Below are 27,122 nucleotides of genomic sequence, written 5' to 3' on the forward strand. Positions count from 1 at the left end.
GTATAAATAAGAAACTGTTATAAGCTACCATGCATGCATTTTTAATGCTACACATGCAATTTACCTGAAACCTCTCTATATAGGGGCCATACAGATTTCAGAACCATACATTTTCATTCTTAAATGGCCGTAATCAAATATTAAAACAGCTAAGAATAACTGACATACTTAACTATAGCCAAGCTTTTAATCTCATTAAACCATTTCCTCTGCTATTCAGTATAGCAAACCCACCTTTGAGTCATCTTGACGGTTATTTTTTTCCCATGCCCTGTACGTGCTGCACCATTTTGCTTGTCTTCTGGACAGTGGAGAAATCAGCAGAACAGCAGTGAAGGAGTGTACTGGAGTCAGCAGAGGCAGTGCCAGCCTCCTACTGCAGTCTGTATATTGAACGCACTCAAACCCACAGGTGCCTACGTAAATCCTCCGGCTGCAGACTGCAACTTAACGTTTCCTTCAGCAGCAGATCTGTATGCTGGTTTCACTTTGCTCTACCCCAGTGAATGGACAGGACGCACAACAGTGTGCCATCTTTTAAAAAGGAATTTTACAAAAAATACTTAATAGAAATTCTCTATTAAGTAGTCAAAAATGAGTGACTTGAAAATCAGAAGTATAATAAGCAAAGTATGAAGATTTAAAAGGATAATTACCAAAAAGGAAATTCATTTCTAATATTTAAAAAATTCTAAACTGATCATTTATTTTTTTCAAGAAAAATAACATGAGAAACTAACATATCATGCATCTTACATCTTCTTGCATAGCTTATGAAAGTAGTTCTTGTCAAATACCATAGTATATCATGTGTAAATGCATATAGAGGCTTGCCTCTAACCACACCTTTCCATAAAAAATAATCAATTTATAAGAATAATTGATCTATAAAAAGGCAAAGGAATCTAAGTAAATCAATTTTCAAAAACTGATGGATGAAACAAGAAACAGAGACTCACAATCCTTTCACATAAACTTCAAACACTACACCCTTATCCTACCAAAATTATAGAGTTTAAAGACTATGAGAAACTTTAAAGAAGACAAATAAGTTTAACTCTAATTTTTCATATGAACAAATTAAGGACCACAGAAGTTAAGGCTAACCTACCTTTCTCAAGGTCACATAGGTGGACAGTGGCAAAATTTGATCTTCTAATTCTAAATACTTCCTTTAATAAATAAGAATTACTGAAACTTCCCTAAGATTAAACAGTAACATGATTATTTCTATAACTATTAAAAAACTAAGTTTTGGGTTAAAAACCTTTAAAAAAAAGAAATCTACAACCCAAATGGTTTCACCAGTGAATTCTACTGGTAACAAACATTTTAAAAAACACCACTTCTACACAATCTCTTCCAAAAAGAGAATACTCCCAACTTATTTTATGAGGATGAAATTAATATCAAAGTAGATAAAATAACTACAAAGAAACTACAAAGGGGAGAAAAATGGGACAACTGTAGTAGCATAATCAATAAAATACATTAAAAACAAACTACAGACCAATATCCTTCATGAACATAGAAACAAAATCCTCAACAAAATGTTAGCAAATCAAATCCAGTGACATGTACACACACACACACACACACACAGTGTGCCATCTTTGACCAAGAGGGTTTACCCAATAAATGTTAAGTTAGTTAAATATTTGAAAATGACTCAATGTAATCCATCACATTAATGGCTCAAAGAAGAAAAATAACATGATCATATCACTGGATGCAGAAAGAACATTTAACAAAATTCAACATCCATTCATGATAAAAACTAGAAGTAGAGGAAAATTATCTCAACTCGATAAAGAACACTGATAGCCCAAATCAACCATACTTAGTGGTCCCAGACTGAATGTTGCCCCTAACAAGGCAAAAACAAGGCAAGAACAAGGAACAAGGCAAGAACACCCACTCTCGCCACTCTTGGCCATCATCTTACCACTAGACATACCAGTCAGTGCATACAGACTGGAGAGGAAGAAATAAAACTGTCTTTTTCTCAGAAGACATTATTGTTCACTTAAAAAATTCAAAGTAATCTACCAAAAACAAACAAACAAATCTCTCAGAACTGTATGAGTTTAGCAAGGTCATAATACAAAGTCAAAAAACAATAATTGATCATATTTTTATATATATTTATATATTAGCAATAGACGATTATTTTAAAACCAAAATTTAAAAATATTACTAACAATAGGTTTTTAAAAAGAAAATACTTGGTATACATCTAACAAAACAAATACAATGTATGCTAGAAACTATAAAAAGTCAATGACTGATGTCAAATAAGACCTAATAAATGGAAACACATATGTTCATACACTGAAAGACCCCACATGGTAAAGATTTCAATTCTACTCAATTTGACCTATAGATTGAATGCAATTCAAACCAATATCCCAGAAGGGCTTTTAAAATAGACATAAATTTAAAATTTATATGGAAAGGCAAAGGATCTAAAATAGCTAAAACAAGTTTAAAAAAGGACAACAGAGTTGCAAGGATTACACTACCCTGTTTTAAGACCAACTATAAAGCTACAGTAGGTGACACTGTGGTATTTGCAAACAGATAAAAACAGATCAGTGGAACAGAATAGACCCAAAAAATACGGTCAACTGGTTTTTGACAAAGGTGCAAAAGCAATTCAAAGGAGAAAGGACAATCTTTCCAACATGGTATTAGAACAACTGCATATCCATATGGAAAGAGCAGACACACATACCAATTTTAACCTTACATAAAAGTAACTCATAATGAATCATAAAACTAAATCTATAAAACTATACAAGACTTAGGAAAAAAAATATAAAAGGAATCTTTATGACCTGGGTTAGGCAAAGAATTTTTAGACATGCTATCAAAAGCATGATCCATTAAAAAAGATAATTGGACTTCATCAAAATTTAAAACTTTTGCTCTGCACAAATCACTGTTAGGAGAATAAATAAAATAAGCAAATCACATTCCAACAAAGGACCTCTATCAAGAATATACAAGACTCTCAAAACTCAACAGTAAGAAAACAACCAACCTAATTTATTTCCTTTTTTAGGATTTCATTATTTGTTAATATTTAAAATATATTTTATTGATTATGCTATTATAGTTGTCCCATTTTTTTCTCCCATTTATTCCTCTCCATCCTGTACCCCTACACACACCATCATTCCCCCACCTTAATTCCTGCCCATGGGTCAGACATGTAAGTTCTTTGACTTCTCCATTTCCCATATTATTCTTAACCTCCCCTGCCTATTTTGTACCTACCATTTAATGCTTCTTATTCTGTGTACCTTTTCCCCCATTCTCCCCCCACCCATGCTGATAACCCTCCATGTGATCTCCATTTCTGTGATTCTGTTCCTGTTCTACTTGTTTGCTTAGTTTGTTTTTGGTTTTGTTCTTTAGGTTTAGTTGATAGTAATGAGTTTGTTATCATTTTACTGTGCATAGTTTTGATCTTCTTCTTTTTCTTAGATAAGTCCCTTTAACATTTCACATAATAAGGGCTTGGTGATGATGAACTCCTTAAACTTGACCTTATCTGGGAAGCACTTTATCTGCCCTTCCATTCTAAATGATAGCTTTGCTGGACAGAGTAATTGGGATGTAGGTCCTTGCCTTTTATGACTTGGAATACTTCTTTCCAGTCCCTTCTTGCCTGTAAGGTCTCTTTTGAGAAATCAGCTGACAGTCTTATGGGAACTCCTTTGTTGGTAACTGTCTTCTTTTCTCTCACTGCTTTTAAGATTTTTCCTTATCTTTAATCTTGGGTAATGTAATTATGATGTATCTTGGTGTGTGCTTCCTTGGGTCCAACTTGTTTGGGAATCTCTGAGCTTCCTGGACTTCCTGGAAGTCTGTTTCCTTTGCCAGATTAGGGAAGTTCTCCCTCATTATGTTTTTAAATAAGTTGTCAATTTCTTGCTCTTCCTCTTCTCCTTCTGGCACCCCTATGATTTGGATGTTGGAATGTTTAAAGTTGTCCTGGAGGTTCCAAAGTCTCTCCTCATTATTTTGAGTTCTTGTTTCTTCATTCTGTTCTGGTTGAATGTTTATTTCTTCCTTCTGGTCCAAACTGTTGATCTGAGTCCCAGTTTCCTTCCCTTCACTGTTGGTTCCCTGTACATTTTCCTTTATTTCACTTTTAACAGACTTCACTTTTTCCTCCATTTTGTGACCATACTCAGCCATTTCTGTGAGCATCCTGATTACCAGTGTTTCAAACTCTCCATCTGGTAGGTTATCTATCTCTTTATCGCTTAGTTGTATTTTTTCTGGAGCTTTGATCTGTTCTTTCATTTAGGCCATATTATTTTGTCTCAGCATACCAATTATGTAGGAAGGGGCGGAGCCTTAAGTATTCTCCAGGGCAGGGCAATCCACTTTGCTGCATTGTGGTGCTATATGTGGGGGAGGGGTCTGAGAGGGAACAATGCCACTTGCTCAGCTCTCTGCTGGCTTCCAGCCACTTCGCTCACTACCCACAAGCAAACTGGGCCGTTTTGGTGCTGATTCCCAGTGGGTGGTGTTGTGTGCATTCATAAATAAGGCCTTTGGCCTTATTCATAAAAATTTCTAGGACCCTGTGGGTCTCTCCAATGAACTCTCCTGTGAGGCTGGGAGTTTCTCTTGCCACCTCAACCCCCACAGGTTTTTTCAGTCAGAGGTTTGAGATTTATTTCCTGGCACTAGCACCCTGGGTTGCACAGTCTGTCTTGCTCCCCAGGTGTTCCTCCCAGTTTATCTGCACATCGATGTGGGACTGCCAGGTCCTCCAGCCACTGCCTTGCCGTGAGTCCTTTCCATTCCATTGCCCATCTATGCCCCTCCTATCGGTCTGGATGAATGTTTCTTCTTTAACTCCTTTGTTGTCGGACTTCCATACAGTTCGATTTGCGGCAGTTCTGGTTATTTTTTGTTCTTAAATTTGTCGTTGTCTTTCTTTTGGTTGTGTGAGGAGGCAAAGTGTATCTACCTATGCCTCCATCTTGGCCAAAAGTTTCCAACCAACCTAATTTAAAAATGGGCAAAATATCTGAACATACACTTCACCACAGAGAATATATGAAAGGCAAATAAGCACATGAAACGGTGTTCAGCATCATTAGCCATTTTAGAAATGCAAATTAACATCACACTATCACTACACATTTATTAGAATGGCTAAATTCTTTTAAAATATCAAAGACTAGCAAGGATGTGGAACAATTGGAACTCTCATACAATGTTGGTGGAAATGAAAATGGTACAGCCACTCTGGAAAGTAGTTTGACAGTTTCTGATAAAGTTACACCTACGCCTACCATATAACCTAACAATCCCACTCCTAAGCACTGACACTAAAGAAATAAAAACTTATGTTCACACAAAAACCTGTACATGATTACTTAATGGCTCTATTCATAATTGCCCAAAACTGGAAACATCTCAAATGTTCTGTAGTGGATGAATGAATAAACAAATTGTAATGCAATGGCGTAACATTCAGCAATAAAAAGGAACAAACCACTCTTGCTGATGGAAACAAAGAATGGCAATATAATACAATATTCTGAGTCAAGAATGAATGTACTAATCAACTAGTATATGAATAATATTAGAAGTAACGGTATGAGGCATGAGGTAAATTTTTAGAGCAAATATGTACAGCCAAGCATTCTTTTGAAAAAAATTAATTTTTTCAATATTCTTTTTCTTGCACTGAACATCCCCCTTTTCAAACAGCCAAGTCTTTTGTGGTTAGGATGGAAGGACAAATCTGTTATAAATATTTGAGTTTGAAAAACCTGCCTCCTTACAGATGCACCAAAAATTTCATATTATTAAATATATATATGTATTCAGGGGAAAGATTAAGTAAATCCCCATCTACTCCTACTCCAGAATACAAAAGAATCCACTTGTCAAGAATAGTCTCAGAAATGTATCTTCTGGGATTATCTGTTGGTTTGTTTCCCAGGCAAAGCCTCTGAAATCCTATGTGAGGTTCAGAGCGCAGTCCTCAGCTCACAGGTCAGAAACCAAGTCTTTAAAATTTTCCAAAATTGATAGGACTCAAATAGATTCCATCATACCATAACAACTCTATATTACCTGGAAACATCATAGCAAAACATTAGAATAACTGACAAAAGGAGGTACTGTCTTTCCTCTTTGGGGAAAATGTGTGTTCTTCTAATTCTTAGTGTGGGAAAGACTGCTATATTTTTTAAATAAACAAACAAAATCCATAGCCAGATTAATAAAACAAAGTGGCAGACTCCACTGATTGCATACTCAACCCCTTCTTTCATACTAACCAAACCCTGGTTTTATTTCAGGTATTTGCTTGGGGTACTTGAAGGTTCTCTCTCTAGCCTCTGACGTGAACCTCAATTAGTAAGTAAATCTTAATAACATTTGTAATCACATTAATTGGTCTAAGAAAGATTATACGCTATAATTTGGCCAATGGGATGTGAGGTGAATGGGGAAGGGGGAAAGCTGGCTTTCGAAAAGTTTACCTTAATCTTAAAAAGGGACTCAAAAAAGGGCCAGTTGTTCTATCAGTCTCTGAACAATGTTGTGTGAGGATACAAAAGTTGAAGGTATGGCAGTCCTCTTGTAACTATGTAAGGATAAGTGGCAACAATAACCAATATGCTAAAAATGGCAGAACAAAAAGATGGAAAGAAACTGAGTCCTTGATTATACTGTCAGGCTTCAAATTCAACTTATCTATAATCACCATGCCTCAAGAATTCTTTATTATGTGAACTTGTAAGTTCCTTTCATATCTCAGTTCCTTTAAGTTGGGTCTTTGGTAATTCTAACCATTCTAATTGCTAAAATAGCAAATATACTGAGCAGGAAAAAGATTATATACAACCTAATCATATTTAAATTTTAACATAAAATTTTTATTTCCTCCAGAAATTTGAAATTTAATAAATCTGAGGACAGGGGTACTAAGTTTAGATGTTAAAATCTTTTTTATTCACCAGTTTAAAACTCTGCAATGGCTCTCTTGTGGCTTTAAGGATATAATCCAAACTCTTTAGCAGGTCATACAAAACACATCATTAACTGTGAGTGATTAACCAACCACCCATTCTTCTTAGCAACTTGCTAACTCACCCTAGGTTCCAGGAACAGAGAATTTTTGCAGTTGCTAGAAATGCACCACATAGGCTCACATCTGCTGGCAATGCCACTTTCTCTATGTGGACACCTAACACATACCTATCCTTCAAAGTTCAACTTGCATTCTCCTCTCCTCCCTGCTAAACCTCCAACTGTATTATCACCGTCAGTTTAGGAATCTCTCTCCTCTATTAGACTTTGAACTCCCTGAGAGTGGAAACTATCTCCAGCATGTACCACAATGCTTAATACACAGTAAGCACTAAAAAATCTTTGTTAAGTGATTTAATGAACCACTTTTGGGGTAGCCATACCATACTGTACTTGATGATCCATATTTAAAATATATGCACCATCACAGCACTATTCTAAAGGGTCACTAAATTATTGTAAAATGATCCAAAACTAGTTATATCTGATATTTTAAAATAACAAAATATAAGATAATGTTACAACTTTTCATAAAATTCATGCCATGTGACAAATATTTATTTAAAAACATGGACCAAGGATACAAAAATGGATGAGATGATTTTGTTCCCAATAACATTCTTGGTGTGGGCACAGACTACTTACTATCTAAATGCTTTGCAGTAACTGTAAATGATATTTACTAAGTTTTTGCCTAACCAAAACAACAGGCTCTGTAACATAAAATCCTTAGTAAGCAAAAGGAAATCACCTCACAAATTTCAATTTTTACACATATTTAATATAGACTAAATGGCTCATAGGATTCAATAAATGTATGCTGAATCTAATGAATTGTATGCAGAGATGAACATCTTTTTCTTTTTCTTTTTTTAAGTAGTTTTTAAATTTTCTTATTTATTGATTTTAAAAAGAAAGGAAGGGGGGAAGGGAGGGAGACAGGCAGACAGGCAGACAGACATCAATCCGTTATTCCACCCATCCATGTACTCACTGGTTGATTCCTGCATGTGCTGTGAACAGGGAACAAACCCACAACCCTCTGTGCATTGGGATGATGCTCCAACCAACTGAGCTACCTGGCCAGGGCCAAAGTATTTTTCCAAGTGTTGTATCTTCATATAAATATAAAAAGGATATTTCAATACCATAGACTCATCTGAGGACAGTAAAACCATTTTGTTATAGAAACAGAATTAGTTTCATAGTTGTATTTTTATCATGTATATTTTTATTAACATTACTTTACTGATATATCCTACTGATGATGTGAAATAATTTTACAAAAGGCATTTTATTTGAAAATTATTGAACCATGGAGTTACCATGCAAGACTTTTAGTCTCTTCCTAATTGTAAAGGTGACATTTTTCAATATTACTTGCTACTTCAATTTACTAAAAGTAAAAGATTAATGGTGGCTTAGGAAAAAACAAAACAAAAACCTACTCCCTGGTTTAGACACATGACCAGATTACCTCTGTATCTTGGTAAGGCATGGTCTAAAGATCCCTTTGAAGGCCTCTAAAGAACCAGGACTTTTTGATGGCAAGATACTTGGGGATGAATAAATAAAAAACAAAAACACGACTCCAGGTCAGAAACTCAATCCAGAAAAAAGTAAGCTAACCTATTTTCTCCAACAAGTAAAATAAAACCTAAACACAAGAAATCTATGAAAACGAGGAAGGGAGGCATTGCAGAGCTTGCTTTTAAGGTTAAATTTTTGGTTATTGAGTTTCTTTAAAGTAAGACACACAGCTAACTTGTACTTGTACTGAATATACTTTCCATTTACAGAAATGTATTCTACAGATCCTTGAGAATAAGAGTTGTGAATACTACTACTGCATTTTTAAAAGATACTTTTCTCCTTGTAGTATTTCACTAATTTCTTGGCTCCATCATTAACCTTTTACTATCATCTGTATTGAGTACATGCAGGTATTTTTATTAAAATCCCCAGAAGAAAACAGAAGCAAGGATGATTATATTATATATGATTATATTATATTATATTATATATATTATTATATTAGATTATATTATGGTCTCATATATAATATGAGGACAGTACAGAATACCACAAATTTGCAAAAGCAATAAATCTACAATCTAGAGTTTTCTTTATTTGAAATACTTAAAAAGTTTCCTAAGAAAAAGAAACCTAGATATACTAAAATGAAAAATTTGACAGTGTTAAAATTATTTCAACTTGGTGAAGGCATTACTAGACACATAAAAATATAAAATTAAGCATTATAAAATTGTGTATTTAACTCATGATTTAAATCCCTTTTTTAATCAGAAAGCAAAACCTACTTCCTAAATATTTATTTTTTATTGAGCACTCTCAGGTTATGAATGTAGGATTATAATTGGTATATCTGATATATACTTGGATTTTTAAGTAACTGATCTGCTGCTGTTATGTCCAAATTAAACCAGCTTAAATGATTTATTTTTTTAATTTTGTTGTTGAAAATATATAAATTTGGATTAATAATCAAAGATAGTTTTATCAGGGAAACTTTAACCTACTAATAAATCACTATGTTAAATTTCAAGCAACTTTGGCTTCCAGCCAAGATGGAGGTCCAGGTAAATACTCTTTGCTTCCTTGTACACCCAAAAGACAGATAACAACTAACTGAAAAACAAAAACCAACCAGCACTGTCAGAAAATCAGACTATATGGAAGTCTAACAACCAAGGAGTTAAAAAAAAAACATTCATCCAGACAGGTAGGAGGGGAGGAGACAGGAAAAGCCAGGGCAGAGAGGATGGGTGGCAAAATGGCAGCTGGCATACCAGGTGGTCCCGCATTTGTATGTGGATAAGCTGGGAGGAACAACTGAGGAGTGAGACAGACCATGCAACCCAGGGTCCCAGTGCAGGGAAATAAAGCCTCAAAACCTCTGGCTGTAAAAATCTGTGGGGGCTGCAGCGGCAGCAGGAACTCCTAGTCTCACAGAAGAGTCCATTAGAGAGGTCCATGTGACCCTAGAACATACACAAGCCTACCCACCCAGGAATTAGCACCTGAAAGGGTAGAATCTGTTTGTGAGAAGCAGGGAAAGTGACTGAAAGTGGGGCAAGTGCTGAGCAAGTTCCCTCTCAGACCCTTCCTTATGTACAGCCCCACTATGCAGCAAAGTGAATTGCCCCACCCTGGCAAATATCTAAGGCTCTGCCCCTTACAACGTAACAGGTGCACCAAGACACAGAAATATAGCCCAAATGAAAGAACAGATCAAAGCTCAAGAAAAAGAACTAAGCAGTAAGGAGATAGACAACCTATCAGATGCAGAGTTCAAAAGACTAGTAATCAGGATGCTCACAGAAATGGCTGAGTATGGTCACAAAATGGAGGAAAAAGTGAAGTCTGTTAAAAGTGAAATAAAGGAAAATACACAGGGAACCAACAGTGAAGGAAAACAGGACCCAAATCAAAAGTTTGGACCAGAAGGAAGAAATAAACATTCAACCAGAACAGAATGAAGAAACAAGAACTCAAAATAATGAGGAGAGACTTTGGAACCTCCAGGACAACTTTAAACATTCCAACATCCAAATCATAGGGGTGCCAGAAGGAGAAGAGGAAGAGCAAGAAATTGACAACTTATTTAAAAACATAATGAGGGAGAACTTCCCTAATCTGGCAAAGGAAACAGACTTCCAGGAAGTCCAGGAAGCTCAGAGATTCCCAAACAAGTTGGACCCAAGGAAGCACACACCAAGATACATCATAATTACATTACCCAAGATTAAAGATAAGGAAAAATCTTAAAAGCAGTGAGAGAAAAGAAGACAGTTACCAACAAAGGAGTTCCCATAAGACTGTCAGCTGATTTCTCAAAAGAGACCTTACAGGCAAGAAGGGACTGGAAAGAAGTATTCCAAGTCATAAAAGGCAAGGACCTACATCCCAATTACTCTGTCCAGCAAAGCTATCATTTAGAATGGAAGGGCAGATAAAGTGCTTCCCAGATAAGGTCAAGTTTAAGGAGTTCATCATCACCAAGCCCTTATTATGTGAAATGTTAAAGGGACTTATCTAAGAAAAAGAAGAAGATCAAAACTATGCACAGTAAAATGATAACAAACTCATTACTATCAACTAAACCTAAAGAACAAAACCAAAAACAAACTAAGCAAACAAGTAGAACAGGAACAGAATCACAGAAATGGAGATCACATGGATGGTTATCAGCAATGGGGTGGGGTGGGATTGGAGAATGGAGGGGTATGTACAGGCAATAAGAAGCATTAAATGGTAGGTACAAAATAGACAGGGGAGGTTAAGAATAGTATAGGAAATGGAGAAGCCAAAGAACTTATATGTATATCCCATGGACATGAACTAAGGTGGGGAATGCTGGTGGGAGGGGGGTGCACAGCAGAGGGGAATAAAGAGGAGAAAAAAAAATAGGACAACTGTAATAGCATAATCAGTATAATATACTTAAAAATGAAAAAAATTTTCAAGTGATTTGTACAAGTTGAGGCTAGGGGGCAACTAAATAGAAGATGAAAATTACTTCTGTTAAATTAGAAAGAATTATATAGTCCCAAAAGGGCTTGTGCTGACAGCATTAACCCTACATACTCTTCGCTGGCTTCCTTCTTCAGCAATATAGATGGAAACAGTAAACTATGAAAGTACCAAATTATGAAGGACAATCATGGAAATTAATCTTTAGGGTAAAATATTGCAGTGCAGTACTAAAAGGGCTTATAACTTTAAATTGTCCTAAAGTCCAGGGGAAGCTTAATCCCAAAACTCAAATAAAGGTAAATTAGAAAGGAACCCAGAAGAATGGAAATAAACCTTGGAGTTAAGTAAATTACATCTGAAAGCAAAATTTAGTACAAAAGGTAACAATGTGTCTGGATAGTTAATCATTCAATATATGATCTTTTTTTAAAAAAAGGTGAAGTCTTTTTTTTTAAAGATTTTATTTATTTATTTTAGAGCGAGAGGAAAGGAGAGAGAAAGAAAGGGAGAGAAACATCAGTGTGTGGCTGCCTCTCAAGTGCCCCCTACATAATGTGGGTGTAGAATAATGCAATGTCACATTAGCCAGTCTCTCTAGCCAGAAATTTCAGAACTACTTATTTCCTTCATTCTCTTCTTTTCCCAGCCACTCTAGTAACTAAATTCTTTCTATTTTACCTCAGAAATGTCTTCCTTGTGTATCCTCTTTAGTCCTTTAGCCATTTCATCATCTCTCATTAGTCTACTCACTGCAGTTCATTTTATATACTGATGCCACAGTTATCTTCCTTAAAGTAACTACTGACTATGTAACTCCACTGTCTATTAACAGATAAATGGATAAACAAAATGTGGCATATATATACAAATGAATATTATTCAGTCATAAAAAAGAATGAAGTTCTGATACATACCACATCAGGAATGAACTTTGAAAACACGCTAGATGAAATAAGCTAGACACGAAAGAACAAAAATAGTATGATTGCACTTCTGTGGAATATCTGGAAAAGGCATATTCACAGAGACAGAAATTGGGTATCGGGGGCTGGAGAGAAAGAGAAAGGGGGAATAACACTTAGTGAGTACAGACTTCATCTTTGGCGTGATGTAAAATTTGGGGAAATAAACAGGGGTGATGGTTGCACAACACTGTTAATGTAATTAATGTCACTAAATTGTACAATTAAAAATGGTTAAAGTGGTGAACTTCATGTTATATGTATTTTACCACAATAAACCACTTTAAAAAATCAATCCATGGCCTGTATCAGCGCATTCAACAGTCAACAGTACAGTATCCCCACAGAAAGCAATTCTTAGCTGAGATGAACTTATAAGCACACCTTAGAAAGCACATGGGGAAATAATACACCATGAACAAGTCATTAAACATAGAACTAAGTATCAGTGCCCCAAGCATTTAAGGTAATACCAGTGATGCAAGAAAACATAAAATCAAATGCTGTCATTATAGCGCTAGCTCAGGTCCCCAATTAAGGGCAAACTCTATATGAAAATTTAGAAGATATCTTTTGGTTATAATGGAAATGTGTCCTACAATGCATTGGACGGTTCCACAAAATGAAGTAGCAATAATGCTCTGGCCTCATTAATACCATGGTTTTCCTCACTTTCTGCCCTAGACATATCCAGCTTATTTATCTAACCATGTGACCATGTATTTACAGTTAGTTTTAATATCTTATAAGTCATACCTCCACCAAAATCAATTATTTTTTTCATCCTTAATTATTCGCATTTATTCGTTCATAGAATTTGGAAGTTATTTTATCCAGCTAAAAATGTGCCTGTGATTTTCCTGAATGGAACTGCAATAAATTCTGCAATAAATGTGTTAACCCAGAAGAAACATGGTATGTCTTTCCATCTGTCTAAATCTTATACACTCCAATAAGGTTTCTCAAATTTCATCAGAATCTGATGGTTGTTATGTAATTTTATGAATGTAATTTTTTCTCATTTACATTTATTAGTAAATATTGGTAGAACAAAAGTACCAATCACCTTCCCAAATTATATTATTATCTCTAGTAGACATTTACCAGAGTCTCTGAGGCTTTTACCTCATTTAAAAGTAAAAATGACAGTCTTTTGTTTTCCAATATTTATATGTCATTTTATTTTGTCTTTATTGTATATTAGAACCTTCCAAACAATTCTGAAAAAGAGTAGTAATAAAAGAAATCTCTAGCCCTGGCTGGTGTGGCTCAGTGTATTGAATGCCAGCACGAGAACCAAAGGGTCACTGGTTCAATTCCCAGTCAGGGCACGTGCTTGGGTTGCGGGCCTGGTCCCCAGTGGGATGCAGGAGAGGCAATCACACATTGATGTTTCTCTCCTCTTTCTCCCTCCCTTCCTCTCTCTAAAAATAAATAAATAAAATCTTTCAAAAATAAAAAAAAAGAAATCTCTACATGTTTCTGTTTTAAGAATTGGCTGCTACATTTCTTTGTTTAGTATGTTTAGATGTTGCATTTGGTAAATAATCTTTTTTTTCCCCCCACCTCTACCCTCCCCCTTGATTTTGTCCTTGTGTCCTTTATAGTAGCTCCTATAGGCCCCTCTCCCCACTATCCCCTCCCCATTCCCCTCTGGCTATTGTTACAATGCTCTTAATTTCAATGTCTCTGGTTATATTTTGTTTGCTTTTTTCTTTTGTTGATTATGTTCCAGTTAAAGGTCATATGGTATTTGTCCCTCACCGCCTGGCTTATTTCACTTAGCATAATGCTCTCCAGTTCATTTAATTAAATCATCCTTTTTCTATTTTAATGTTTTTAATGGCTGTTCAGTTTTATAAAATGCTTTTAAAAATATATAATGATACATTAATATGGTTTTTAAATTCTTTTTTAACTTACAAACTTCTGTTAATGTCCTGATATAAAAACATCTTTGCATTCCTGAACTAAATTCTACTTGTTGTAGTACCTTATCAGCATTTCTATTTAACTGTAAGTTTTACTTGCTCAGTTTCTTTTCTGCATCTCCTGCTTTCATCACATTTATTTTTTATTTTGCTAGGAGACAACCTTGAGTAATTTTATTTTTGTCCTAACAGCTATATTATACTTAGGCTACTTTCTTAGTTCTTGAATACCTGAAATGGACAGTATTTTTCCCCCTCATACCTGAATGATGCTTTACCAAAACAACAAGACAAGGATACAAATAATTACATTACTTGTATCAAAGAAGCATATTTGAACTTTTACTAATTACTTGCATGATTTTAAATAACAAAGTTATGATGAGTTAAGACATATATAAACATTTAACTTTTAGTAAACACAGAAACATATTTTCCTTTTAACTGATAATTCAAAAAAGTCACACATTTATGTTTTCACAAAACTTAGGAGTACCTAGTCCTCCATTCATCAGAAACGATTTCTACTTCATAAATTTGAATGAAGTTATAAATGAAGTTTATATATCCACATGCCCTTAGGGGGAAAACTTTGCCTGAGAAAATTCATTTGCTATTACTTGATATAAAATCAAAATAATGAAATATTTATCTAGTGGCCCCCACAAAAATTCAGATCAACTATTTGAAAGTTAATTAGAATAGGTAATTTAACATTTTTACAAATGCTTTTTAAACTAAATACTAAGTTGGTTTCCCAAAACAAAGTAAATGATTATGCCTATGAGAAATCTTACCTTATTAATCTTAAAAATAAGCCATGAGCCAAAGTTAATGTGAAGACAAAATAGCCATCCAATTATTCATTAATGACTACAGAAAAAACTGTAATGATAAAAACACTAATAATGTCACATTTTTCCTTTCAATGTACAATTTATTGTTTGAAATTCTTGCCTTGGAGTATGTTTGAAAAAATTTACTGCTTCTCTACAAATAGGGTTCTTTCCATACAGAATACAAATCACTATTTTTATAACTACTCTAACTTACAATTACTCTAAATTATAAGCATTATACAAGAAAAACCACAGAGAAAAACAAATACTAAATTAAGACCCCCCCCAAATCCTTACTGATATAATTAGTTACCTAGTAAATCAAAGGAATTAACTTTAATACTGTAGTAGAACCTTGAAATGTATGGATTTAATAATACAGTATCTACTAGAGCAGTAGTTACTCAAAAGTCTTAAATACAGTAATTTGTAACTTTGCTAAAGCATGAATTTGATGCTTTACCTCTAGCAAGGGCAGTATGTGGAAATGAGTCACTCAGGTCAAGAAGATTATCCAACATCTGCATCTTAATAGGGCTCTACTGGTTTCTACTGGTCATCTGTTATAAAGTGATTATTGTGAAGTGAGAGAAAAGGCTGGTGCTGGTGTCGAAAGTGAACAGCGGGTCCTGGCTGGGTGGCTCAGTTGGGTGGAGTGTCATCCTGTACACCAAAAGGCTGAGAATGTGATTCCCAGTCACTGCACACACCTAGGTTGCGGTTTTGGTCCCTGGTCAGGGCGCATACAGAATGCAGCCGATCAATGTTTCTCTCTCACATTAATGTTTCTTTCTCTTTCTTTCTCTCTCCGCTACTCCCGCCCTGCCGCCTGTCCTCTCTCTCTAAAATCTACAAAAACATATCCTCAGGTGAGGATTTTTTTTAAAAAGTGAATAACTGAAGGTGTCTAAGAATATCATCATTCTAAGCTAGAAAACAAAAGGATAAACGCCATTTCTTTAATGTTCAATTTGGAGGCAGCTTGGATCACTGACACATATATATGAGAGAACACACACATACACACAATCAAAAGGTGACCATGGCTTGATGTTAGTTATTATTTGTCTTCTGCCATATCAATGGATGTTTAGGGAGACACAATAACTGACCATGAGGTAGTTCTCTGGATTGGATTCTGGAACAGAATGAGGACATTAATGAAAAAGCTAATGAAATCAAAATAAAAGTCTGGAGTTTAATTAATAGTAATATATCAATGGTTTCTCAGTTTTGACAAATGTACCACAGAAATATAAAAATGTAACAATGGGGAAAACTGGGCAAGGAGTATATAACAATTCTCTGTACTACCTTTGCAACTTTTCTGTAAATCTACAATTAACCCAAAATGGAAGGCTTATTTTAAAAAAATTAGACAGCACCTTGATTTGGTCATCAAAATCACTAATGAGTGACAGATGGACATTGTATGCCTCCAGCTATAGTATCCCAAAAAGAAAACAACATACATTTATGTAACATTCAGACCAGAGATTATAACCTGAATCTAATCATAAAAAAAAAAAAATCAAACAAACCCCAAATTAGGAATATTCTATTTTTTTAAGAGAGCTTTTATTCTTCAAAATGTCAAGGAACATTGAGAATAAAAATATATAATAAGTGACATACAATAATACCTTACCCTGGACTGAATCTTGGAAAGCAAGGGGGGAAATTCTATAATGGAAATTACTGACAAAATTTGGAAAACAGACAATAGATTGGGTAAAAGTATTGTAACAATGCTTAACTGCCTGAGGTTGACAACTATTACTGCAGTTATATAAAAGAATTTCCTGGTCCTTAAGAAATACACACTGAGAATTTTAGGATTAAAATGGCATGATATATTTAACTTACTCTCAAGTAATTTTTTTTTTAAGTGAGAGCAAGAAAGGGTAGAGTGGTGGAGAGAGGAAAACTGTTTATGTGTATGGAGAGAATGATAAAGCAAATGCAGTGAAAAGTAATTAATTTGTGAATCTGTGGAGTTCTTTGTACTACTGTTACAACCTCTTGATAAACTTAAAATTATTTCTAAATTTAAAAGAAAGTAAAAAAGCAAATGGAAGTTCTAAAACTGAAATATATAAAAACTAAAATTAAGCCCTCTAGCTTGGTGTGGCTCAGTGGATTGAGTGCTGGCCTGCGAACCAAAGGGTTGCTGGTTCGATTCCCAGTTAGGGCGCGTGCCTGGGTGGTGGGGGCCAGGTCCCCAGTGGGAGGCAACCACACATTGAGGTTTCTTTCCCTCTTTCTCGCCCCCTCCCCCCTTTCTAAAAATAAATAAATAAAATCTTAAAAAAACCTAAAATTAAGAACTGAATATGGTTAAGAGTAGATTATATACCAGAGAAGAGTGGATTAATGAACTATAAAATATATGAAAACAAAATATCCAGGATAAAGCATATCAAAATAAAATTTCCAGCATAAAGTATAGAGAGAAAGGATAGAAAGAGAGTGTAAGAGACATAGATGATATGCATGTGGCCTATCAAATATATCACTGGAGTCCTAGAAAGAAGAGAGAAAAATGTAAAAAAAATTAAAATTTGAAGAGATAATGAATAATAGCTTTTTAAAATTGTGAAAGACATCAAGCCACAGATTCAACAAGCCCTACAAACATAAATAAATAGAAGACAAAGACAGATAAAAAGAAAACCACTCATATACACATCAATGTAAATCTAGAAAACTAAGAGAAAACAAAGAGAAAACAGATAGATTACCTTTAAAGAGGCAGCAATTTTAAGCTGACAGTTGGTTTCTCACCAGAAATAATTCAAGAAGCCAGAAGACAATGAACAATATTTGGAAAAAAAAACAATTATCAACCTAGAATTCTACTCTCAGCAAAAATATTCTGCAAAAAATAAAGGCATTTTCAGATAGGCAAAAACTAAAGTAAATTTGCCACAAGGAAATCCCAACTAAAGGAAATTGTAAAGGGTGTGCTCCAGGCAAAAAGAAAGGTTATCCTCTCTAGAAAATGAGGAATGCAGGAAGGAATGGAAATCAATGAAAGGTCAATATATGGGTAAATCTAAATAATAGTGAATATAAACAACAACAATAATGTCTTATGTAGTTTAAAATACATACGGGTAAAAAGAATCTAAGGTTCTTTCAAGAGTACCAATTGATATCAAACCGATAAATCTTAAATCTTTAAGGTTAACACTGAAAGAATTATAAAGTATATAATTTCCAAGTCAATAGGGGGTGATAGGGAATAATAAAAAATGTTTTGATCAATCCAAAATAAAGCATGAAAGGAGAGAGGAAAAAAACACAGAACAGGCAGGACAAGTAGAAAGCACAAAATAATGTTATACATAAACCCAAATACATCATTGGTTGAACAAGTATAGATGAACCAACATCACCCTTAAGAGACAAAACTTGTCCAAATGAATGAAAAAAGAAAACTAAACTATATGCTGTAACAGTATAGCATATAGAAATGTTTCAAGTAAAAGAATGAAACAAATAATACCTTGCAAACACTAATAATCAAAAGAAAACTGGGCTAGCTATCCTAATATTAGACAAAGTCAACTTTCAAACAAAAGGCAGTTTTAGAAATGAAGAGGGGCATTTCATTATGGTAAAAATAGTCAATTCAACAGGAATATATAGTCATTCTAAACTTCAATGGATCTAGTAAGATAGCTTCCATATACATAAAGCAAAACCTGTCAGGAACTAGGAGAAACAAGACAGTTCCACAATCATACTGTGAGATTTAATCACACCCTTCTCACAAATAATTTTTAAAAAATAAGTGAGGATATAAAATATTAACCAAATTGACCTACAACACACCCAATAATTCAGAATCCACATTATCTTCAGGCGCAGACACATTCACCGAAATTGATCATATATGGGCTGTAAGGCAAATCTCAAAAACTTTCAAAAGAATAAAATATCATAGGACAGGTTCTTTGAGAACAGTATAATTAAGCTACGTTAATGATATGATAACCAGGAAATTATCAACTGTTTAAAAATTAACAATTATACTTTCAATATCTATTGGTCAAGAAGAAATCACAAGGGGAGTTTAAAAACATTTTGAAGTGAATGATAATGAATATACTACAATGTAAATTTGTAAAATGCAGCAAAATTAAGAAATTAAAAATATTCAAAGACTATAATAAATATAACCCATTAACAGAAAACAAACATTCAGTATATTTTTCTTCAATATTTGTCCCCCAAAAGTATACGTACATTTTGGGTTTATATTTACAATTAAAGCCTAAGAACTACCCCTTTCTTCTTTAAAAAAAGTTTATAAACTTTATTTTCATGACTGTAAGTCTTCAATTTATTATTTCACTTTCTGTACAACCCTTTGAGGGTAGATCCTGTTTTTACAGTCTCACTCCCCAAAAAGTACCTAGGACTTAAAATAATTCCACATGTTAATTCAAAAAATAAATTTAGATCTAGAAGGTTTTTAATAAACAGTGCCCAGAAGCACTACCCTCACATATTAGAAATAAATATTTTTCTTCACATACTTTTCCTTTACCTGACTGTTCCTGATAAGTATTCAAGTGTTCCTACCTTTCAAAGAGTATGACAGCCTATAAAAATGAAATGTAAACTTTGTTTTCTAAATTAAGCCATTTAATAAAGAAATATTGTAGCATTAATTCAGATCCCTAAAAGAACTTCCTTTTCTAAAATATCACACAGAATAAATGTAGCACAGTCACTTACCACTTGATCTGTTTTTACGACTTGATTTCCCTCCAGTAAGAAGCATCTTGAGACTATTCCGAAACATGGTTGTACTATTCCGGTACTCACAAAACTGCAAAAGAAAATGTGGGAAGTCATATTAGAAATTCAGAATTAATTTTAAATGCACTGTAAGGAATTAACTATGTTTAAAAATATAGTACAGAAATTTCAACTATGACAAAAGCATTTAATTAATGTAATTAAACATTTAAATATTTCCTTAAAAGTATAATACTCTGGGTACCCTAAGAGAAAAAGGTACCTATCACTGATGGTACATTGAAACAGAAAACAGAATTAGGTAGCTATAAATACAGTCTATCTTTTCATTTGACTCTCTATTTATTGGGCAATTTTCCCATATGCCCAACACATACAGCCAAAGTTTAAGAGTCTGGAAACTTACAGCCACTGTGTATTTTTCATTGATCAAGCCAGAATTCTACCTCATACAACTACTGACATATATGAATCAGTGCCTTTCCTCTTTATGTCCTACTCCTATCAAAGAAAAATTCAACTAATTGTGCTTTGGATTATGTCCTCTTATATTCTCAAGGACTTTTATACAACAATGATCTTTTCTTTCTCACACAGTTTTAATTTTTCTCTCTCTACTGAATTATTCCAATCATAACGTAAATATGCTAATGTGTCCTAATCAAGAACAAACAAGCAAGCCCCTCTCTTTATTCCCACATGGTCCAATTACTGCACCTATATCCTTGCTCTTCGTAACAAAATTACCCAAAAGTGTTGTCAGTACTTGGTGCCTTAAGCAGATTGAACAGAACCAATGTACTAGAACAGAGGTTAACAGAAAATATCCAAACCACAGCACAGAGGTGAAGGTTGAAAATATAGAAATGAGTGAAAGAGGCATGTGGAATCCACTGAAAGGTTCCAATGTACATTATCAATGAAATCCCAGAAGAAGAGAGAAAATAAGAAAGAAAAATTTGGGTGGTAACAACCAAAAAAATTTTTTTAACATTAATGAGAGATATACAGCCACATTTTAAGCAGCAAAAGGAAAAAATAAACACATTTAAAAAACAACAATCAGTATACTGAAAGATAACTTTTAACAGAGAAAACTGTTGGGCTAGATTATTTCTCTGGTGAAGAATACCAAATATTGTCCTGGCCGATGTAGCTCAGTTGATTGGAGCAGGGGTCTCCCAGCCCCCGGGAACTAGGCCACACAGCAGGAGTTGAGCTGCGGGAGATGAGCAAGCAAAGCTTCATCTGTATTTACAGCCGCTCCCTATTGCTTGCTTTACTGCCTGAGCTCTGCCTCCTGTCAGATCAGCTGCAGCATTAGATTCTCACAGGAGCTCGAACCCTATTGTGAACCTCGCATCTGAGGGATCTAAGTTGAGAATCTAATGCCTGCTGATCTGAGGTGGAGCTGAAGCAGTGACGTTAGTGCTGGGACACAGCTGCAAACACAGATTATCATTAGCAGGGAGATTTGACTGCAGAGACCATGATAAATCAATTGCTTGCAGACTCATATCAAAACCCTATCAGTGAATGGCAAGTGACAATTAAATTGCATCTGATGGCAAGTTTTAAGTCAGAATCCAACACTTATTTCAGTCCACACATGGCCCACCCATTTATTTACCACTTCCATCCGTGTCTCTTTCCCACATGGCACATTTGCCTCAGTCACAGTTTTGGTAAGTATGTGGTGAGTTGTAAAATTATTTCATTATGTATTACAATGTAATAATAATAGAAATAAAGTACACAATAAATGTAATGAGCATGAACCATCCAGAAACCATCCCCCCACTGGTCCGTGGAAAAATTGTCTTCCACAAAACTGGTCCCTGGTGCCAAAAAGACTGGGGACCGCTGGGTTGGAGCATTGTCCCATAAACCAAAGAGTTGATCATTTGATCCCCAGTAACAGGGCATATAACTCATGTATGGGAGGCAACCAAGCAACATTTCTCTCTCACATCTCTCTCTCTCTCCCTCCCTCCCTCCCTCTCTCTCTCTCTCTCTCTCTCTTTCTCTCTCTCTCACACACACACACATACACACACACACACTCACACACATACACACACAAATTGATATAAAAAATTTTTTAAAGGAATGTAGAAGTAATACTTCCCAATACATTTTATGAGGGTAGCATGATCTTACTGCCAAAACCTAACAGAAATTACAAGAAAAAAATTATAAATCACATACCTCATGAACATAAGACCAAAAACTCCTCAACAAATGACACTGTAAACTATAAAATATTGCTATAAAAATATTAAAGAAGACCTAAAATACATGGATATATACCATGTTTATAGATTGGAATGTTCAATATTGTTAAAATGCCAATTCTCCCTATATTGTTCTAAAGAGACAATACAATCTCAGTCAAATTCCAGGAGGTATTTTTTGTAGAAACTGAGAAGCTGATTCTAAAATGCATATGGTAATGCAAAGAGCCTAGGAAACATCCAAAGCAATCCTGGAAAATAACAAAAAAGCTGGAACACTTATATGACCTGATTTCAAGACTGCTCTAACGCTCAAGTAATTGTGACAGTATAGTAATGGCATTGAGTATCAACATGTAGATCAATGGAACAGACTAGGTAGTCCAAAAATAGAACTACATTTAGAGCATTTGTTTTCAACAAAGTCATGAATAGGTAAAGGAAAGTCTTTCCAGCAAATGATGATGGGATAAATAGATACTCTTTTTTTTAAGTTAACCTTGATCAGTCTCACATTATACATAAAAGTTAATTCAAAATAAATCAAACAACAAACATCACATAAACATTAAAATCATAACACTTTTAGAAGAAAACACAGAAAGTCTTCATTATTTAGAGGTAGACAAAGGATTCTTAGAACACAAAAAGTAATAACCATAAAAGAAAAAGCTGATGTATTTGGACTGCATTAAAATTTTTTTAAAACATCTGCTGATCAAAAATAACATTAAGAAAATGAATAAGCAAGTTACAAACTGGGAAAAATTATTCACAAAACATATATCTAACAGAGAACTGATATCCAAGATATATAAAAACACCTACAACTCAATAATAGACATTTTTTAAATGAGTAAAAGATTTGAATAGGAAATTTTTTAAAGATATATGAATAGTTAGCACATATTAAGAGAGCTCGACATTATATATATTCGTCATTGGGAAAATTAAAATCACAATGAGCTACCACTATATTCTCAGGCTCTTAAAAGCTAGCTTTATCAAATACTGACAATATCAAATACTCACCAGGATGGCGAGCAACTGAAACCCTTAATATATCGTTTTAGGAGTATAATGGTTCAACTACTTTGGAGAAAAGTCTAGTTATTTATTATAAAACTAAGTGTGTATGTATACACACACACACACATTTTCATCCAAAAGAAATCAAAATATATGTGCACAAAAAACTAGTAGAGCAATGTTCAAAGCAGCTTTATTCAAAACAGCCAAAAACTAGCCCAGGTGTCCATCAACAGGAAAATGGATAAACTGTGGGATTTTTTCATACAATGGAATACTACTTAATAAAAATGTACGAACTATTCAGATATTCAACAATATAGATAAATCTCAAAATATAATATGCTGAGTGAAAGACTGTTACATAAAAGTATATGCTGTAATCTATGGCAGAAAAAAATCAGAATGTTCATATCTTAAAGGTAGATGCGAGGATTAACTGAGAAAAGGCACAAGAAAACTTTCCAGGATAATATTCTGTATCTTGAGGGAGCTTGGGATGCACAAATCTATGCATTTGTCAAAACTCGGCAAATGTTCACATCAGATTTATGTATCACCATTGCAAATAAATTTTACCTCAAAAGAATAAACAAATACTGAACTATACGTAATGATATTCACAATGAATATTTAAAGAAAGGCATGCTGATGTCTCCAATTACTTTGAAATGCATTGAAAATAAAATGAAATGATGGATAAATAGAGGAATGGGAAGGTAGATATGTATAAAGCAATTACAGCAAAATGTTAACAGTAGATTCTAACTAGTGGGAGTACATGTATGGACTAAAATTATGTTACATTTTCTATATGTTTGAAATTTTTTATGTAAGGTAAAAAGACACTCCAACAATGGAAACTCTTGGCCCAGATAATTTCAACATTGCATTCTACCAGTATTTAAGGAAAAAATAATACCAATCTCACACAAATTGTTACAGAGAGTAGAAAAATAGGGAACACTTCCAAATGTGTTTTCTAAAGATAGAATAAGCTTGGAACTTCTGGTCAAGATGGAGGCGTAGGTAAATGTGGATCAACTCCTCACACAACTATAGCAAAATTACAACTGAAATATAGAGCAACCATCACGCAGAGCCATCAGAAAATTGAGCTGTATGGAAGTCTGACAACTAAGGAATTAAAGAAGCCACATTCATCAACACAGGTAGGAGGGACGGAGATGCGGAGCCAGCTGGTTCCAAACTCACGTGTGGTAGATATAAAAGGGAGATATCTCGAGAGTGAGGGATCCCACCCCCATACCAGACCACCTAGGCCAGGGTTTCAGTGCCAGGAAGATAAGTCCCTGTAACTTCTGGCTGAAAAAACCAGTGGGGGTTGGGTCAGCAAAAGAAACTGCAGGATTCTCAGGCCTCTCCTCTTAAACAGCCTTCAACCCACACACAGATCTACTCAGACTCACTCCCTCTGGGGTCCAGCACCGGGCAGCAGCTTGAAGGGCACAAGTGGTATATGAGGAAGAACTGAAGTATCTGTCATCAAAGAAAGATCTGAGGACAGCTTCCTCCCAGATGGAACTGCAGACAGCAGCCATCATACCTTTTCTGAGCCCTTCCCTACACAGAGCCACAGTGCGGTGGCACCACATCCAAATTTCCATCAACCTGGCACACACTGTAAACCCCACCCGCAGATTACCTAAGAGTCTGCCCCATCCAACTTAGGGGCCCACCCAAGCAACCCTCCCACTCTTGTAACAGTAACTTTTCCATGTGAAGGGTTAGGTTACATGCAGGTTTCAAACCTTCCTAAATCCATTCAAACAAGCAACAACTGAGCCCAGCCCTGCCTCCCCCTAACGCTGAGTGGCCTCAGGCCCAACACTAGCAACAGCCATTTGTATATCACTTTATAGCTTACGCCTAGGGGCCCCAGACAGAACACAAGTGGAGGCTGACCTTGGCGTGCACCACCAGGGAAACCCCAGAGCCTGTGCACCCAGTGGACCTATACAGACCACATTGGAGCACCACCCCACCACTTCCACAAGCCATGGAGGGAGGCAGTTACTGGCCAGGGGCTACAGCCAGTCCTATCAGCTGTGTGGACTGGGTAAATCCCTCCTGTTAATCTACTGACAGCAATCAGATTGAGTCATCTACAAGAGGAGGGAGTACTCAACCCATACAGAGGAAGCACCTCAAGTACACAGCTTGGGAGAAAGGGGAGTCTCTGTGCCACTGAACCCTATAGGATACCTACTACATTGGGCCACACTACCAAGACAGAGAATCATAGCAGCCCTACCTAATACATAGAAACAGACACAGGGAGGCTGCCAAAATGAGAAGACAAAGAAATACGGTCCAAATGAAAAAATAGAACAAAAGTCCAGAAAAAGAACTAAACAAAATGAAGATAAGCAATCTATCGGATGAGGAGTTCAAAACACTGGTTGTAAAGATGTTCAAGGAACTCAGTGGGTACTTCAACAGCATAAAAAAGAGCCAGGCAGAAATGGATACTAACTGAAATAAAGAACAATTTACAGGGAATCAACAGCAGAGTGAATAAAGCCAACAATCAAATCAATAATTTGGAACGTAAGGAACAAAAAGACATCTAGTCAGTACAGCAAGAAGAAAAAAGAATCCAAAAAATCGAGGACAGTGTAAGGAGCCTATGGGACAACTTCAAATATTCTAACATTTGCACGCAGGGGTGACAGGTGTGGCAGGAAGAGAAGAGAAAGAGCAAGAAGTTGGAAATCTATTTGAAAAAAATAATGAAAGAAAACTTCCCCAACTTGGTGAAAAAAATAGACATGCAAGTCCTGGAAGCATAGAGAGTCCCAAACAAGAAGGATGTAAAGAAGACCACACCAAGACACATCATAATTAAAATGCCAAAGGTTAAAGGCAAAGAGAGAATCTGAAAGCAGTGAGAGAAAAGCAGATAATTACCTGCAAAGAAGTTTTTCCATAAGATTGTCAGCTGATTTCTCAAAAGAAACTTTTCAGACTAGAAGTACTGGCAAGAAGTAGTCAAAGTGATGAAAAGTAAGGACCTACAACCTAGATTACCCTATCCAACAAAGCTATCATTTAGAATCGAAGAGGAGATAAAGTGCTTCCCAAACAAGGTAAAGATGAAGGAGTTCATCATCACCATCCATTATTATATGAAATGTTAAAGGAACTTATTTAAGAAAAAGAAGATTAAAAATATGAACATTAAAATGTCAATAAATACATAACTATCAACAACTGAATCTAAAAAACAAACTAAACAAGCAGAACAGAATCATAGATATGGAGATCAATGGCATGGCGGCTAGTGGGGAGGGGGGTCTGGGGAAATGTGGGAAAGGTGAAGAGATTAAGAAGCACAAGTTGGTAGGTACAGAATAGCCAGGGGGATGTTAAAAGCAGGTATAGGGAATGGAGTTGCCAAAGAACTTATATGCATGACCCATGGACATGAACAAAGGAGGGGTGACTGCTGGAGGGGGTGGGGGTTGCTGGGTGGATGGAGGCAAAGGGGGAAAATTTAGGACAACTGTAATAGCATAATCAATTTTAAAAAGTCAAAAAAAAAGACAGCATAAGTTTGATAACAAAAGACAGCAAGATTGTTACAAGAAAGAAATACTTCAGACCTCTCTGTTGACACATATGCAAAAATCCTAGGTAAAAATCATATCTACCATTATATGAATCAGGACCATGTGGGAGTTTATCCAGAAATGCAAAAATAATTTTTTTAAATATATTTATTGATTATGCTATTACAGTTGTCCCATTCCCCCCCCACTCCACTCCATC

General features: G+C 35.2%; 1 protein-coding gene across 6 annotated transcripts in view; it reads right to left on the reverse strand.

The window, feature by feature from the left end:
* Nucleotides 1-27,122, reverse strand: part of TANC2 (tetratricopeptide repeat, ankyrin repeat and coiled-coil containing 2) — a 308,461-nt gene that overhangs the window by 235,059 nt on the left and 46,280 nt on the right. For all 6 annotated transcript variants that reach the window (XM_053930697.2, XM_053930694.2, XM_053930699.2 and 3 more), the window contains exon 2: nt 20,044-20,137. In XM_053930697.2, coding sequence (XP_053786672.1) covers nt 20,044-20,110 — 67 coding nt within the window. In that variant the 5' untranslated portion in view covers nt 20,111-20,137. The remainder of the gene's footprint in view (nt 1-20,043; nt 20,138-27,122) is intronic.

This window comes from Desmodus rotundus, chromosome 9, assembly GCF_022682495.2.
Source record: "Desmodus rotundus isolate HL8 chromosome 9, HLdesRot8A.1, whole genome shotgun sequence".
In the NCBI taxonomy this organism is placed as follows: Eukaryota; Metazoa; Chordata; class Mammalia; order Chiroptera; family Phyllostomidae; genus Desmodus; species Desmodus rotundus.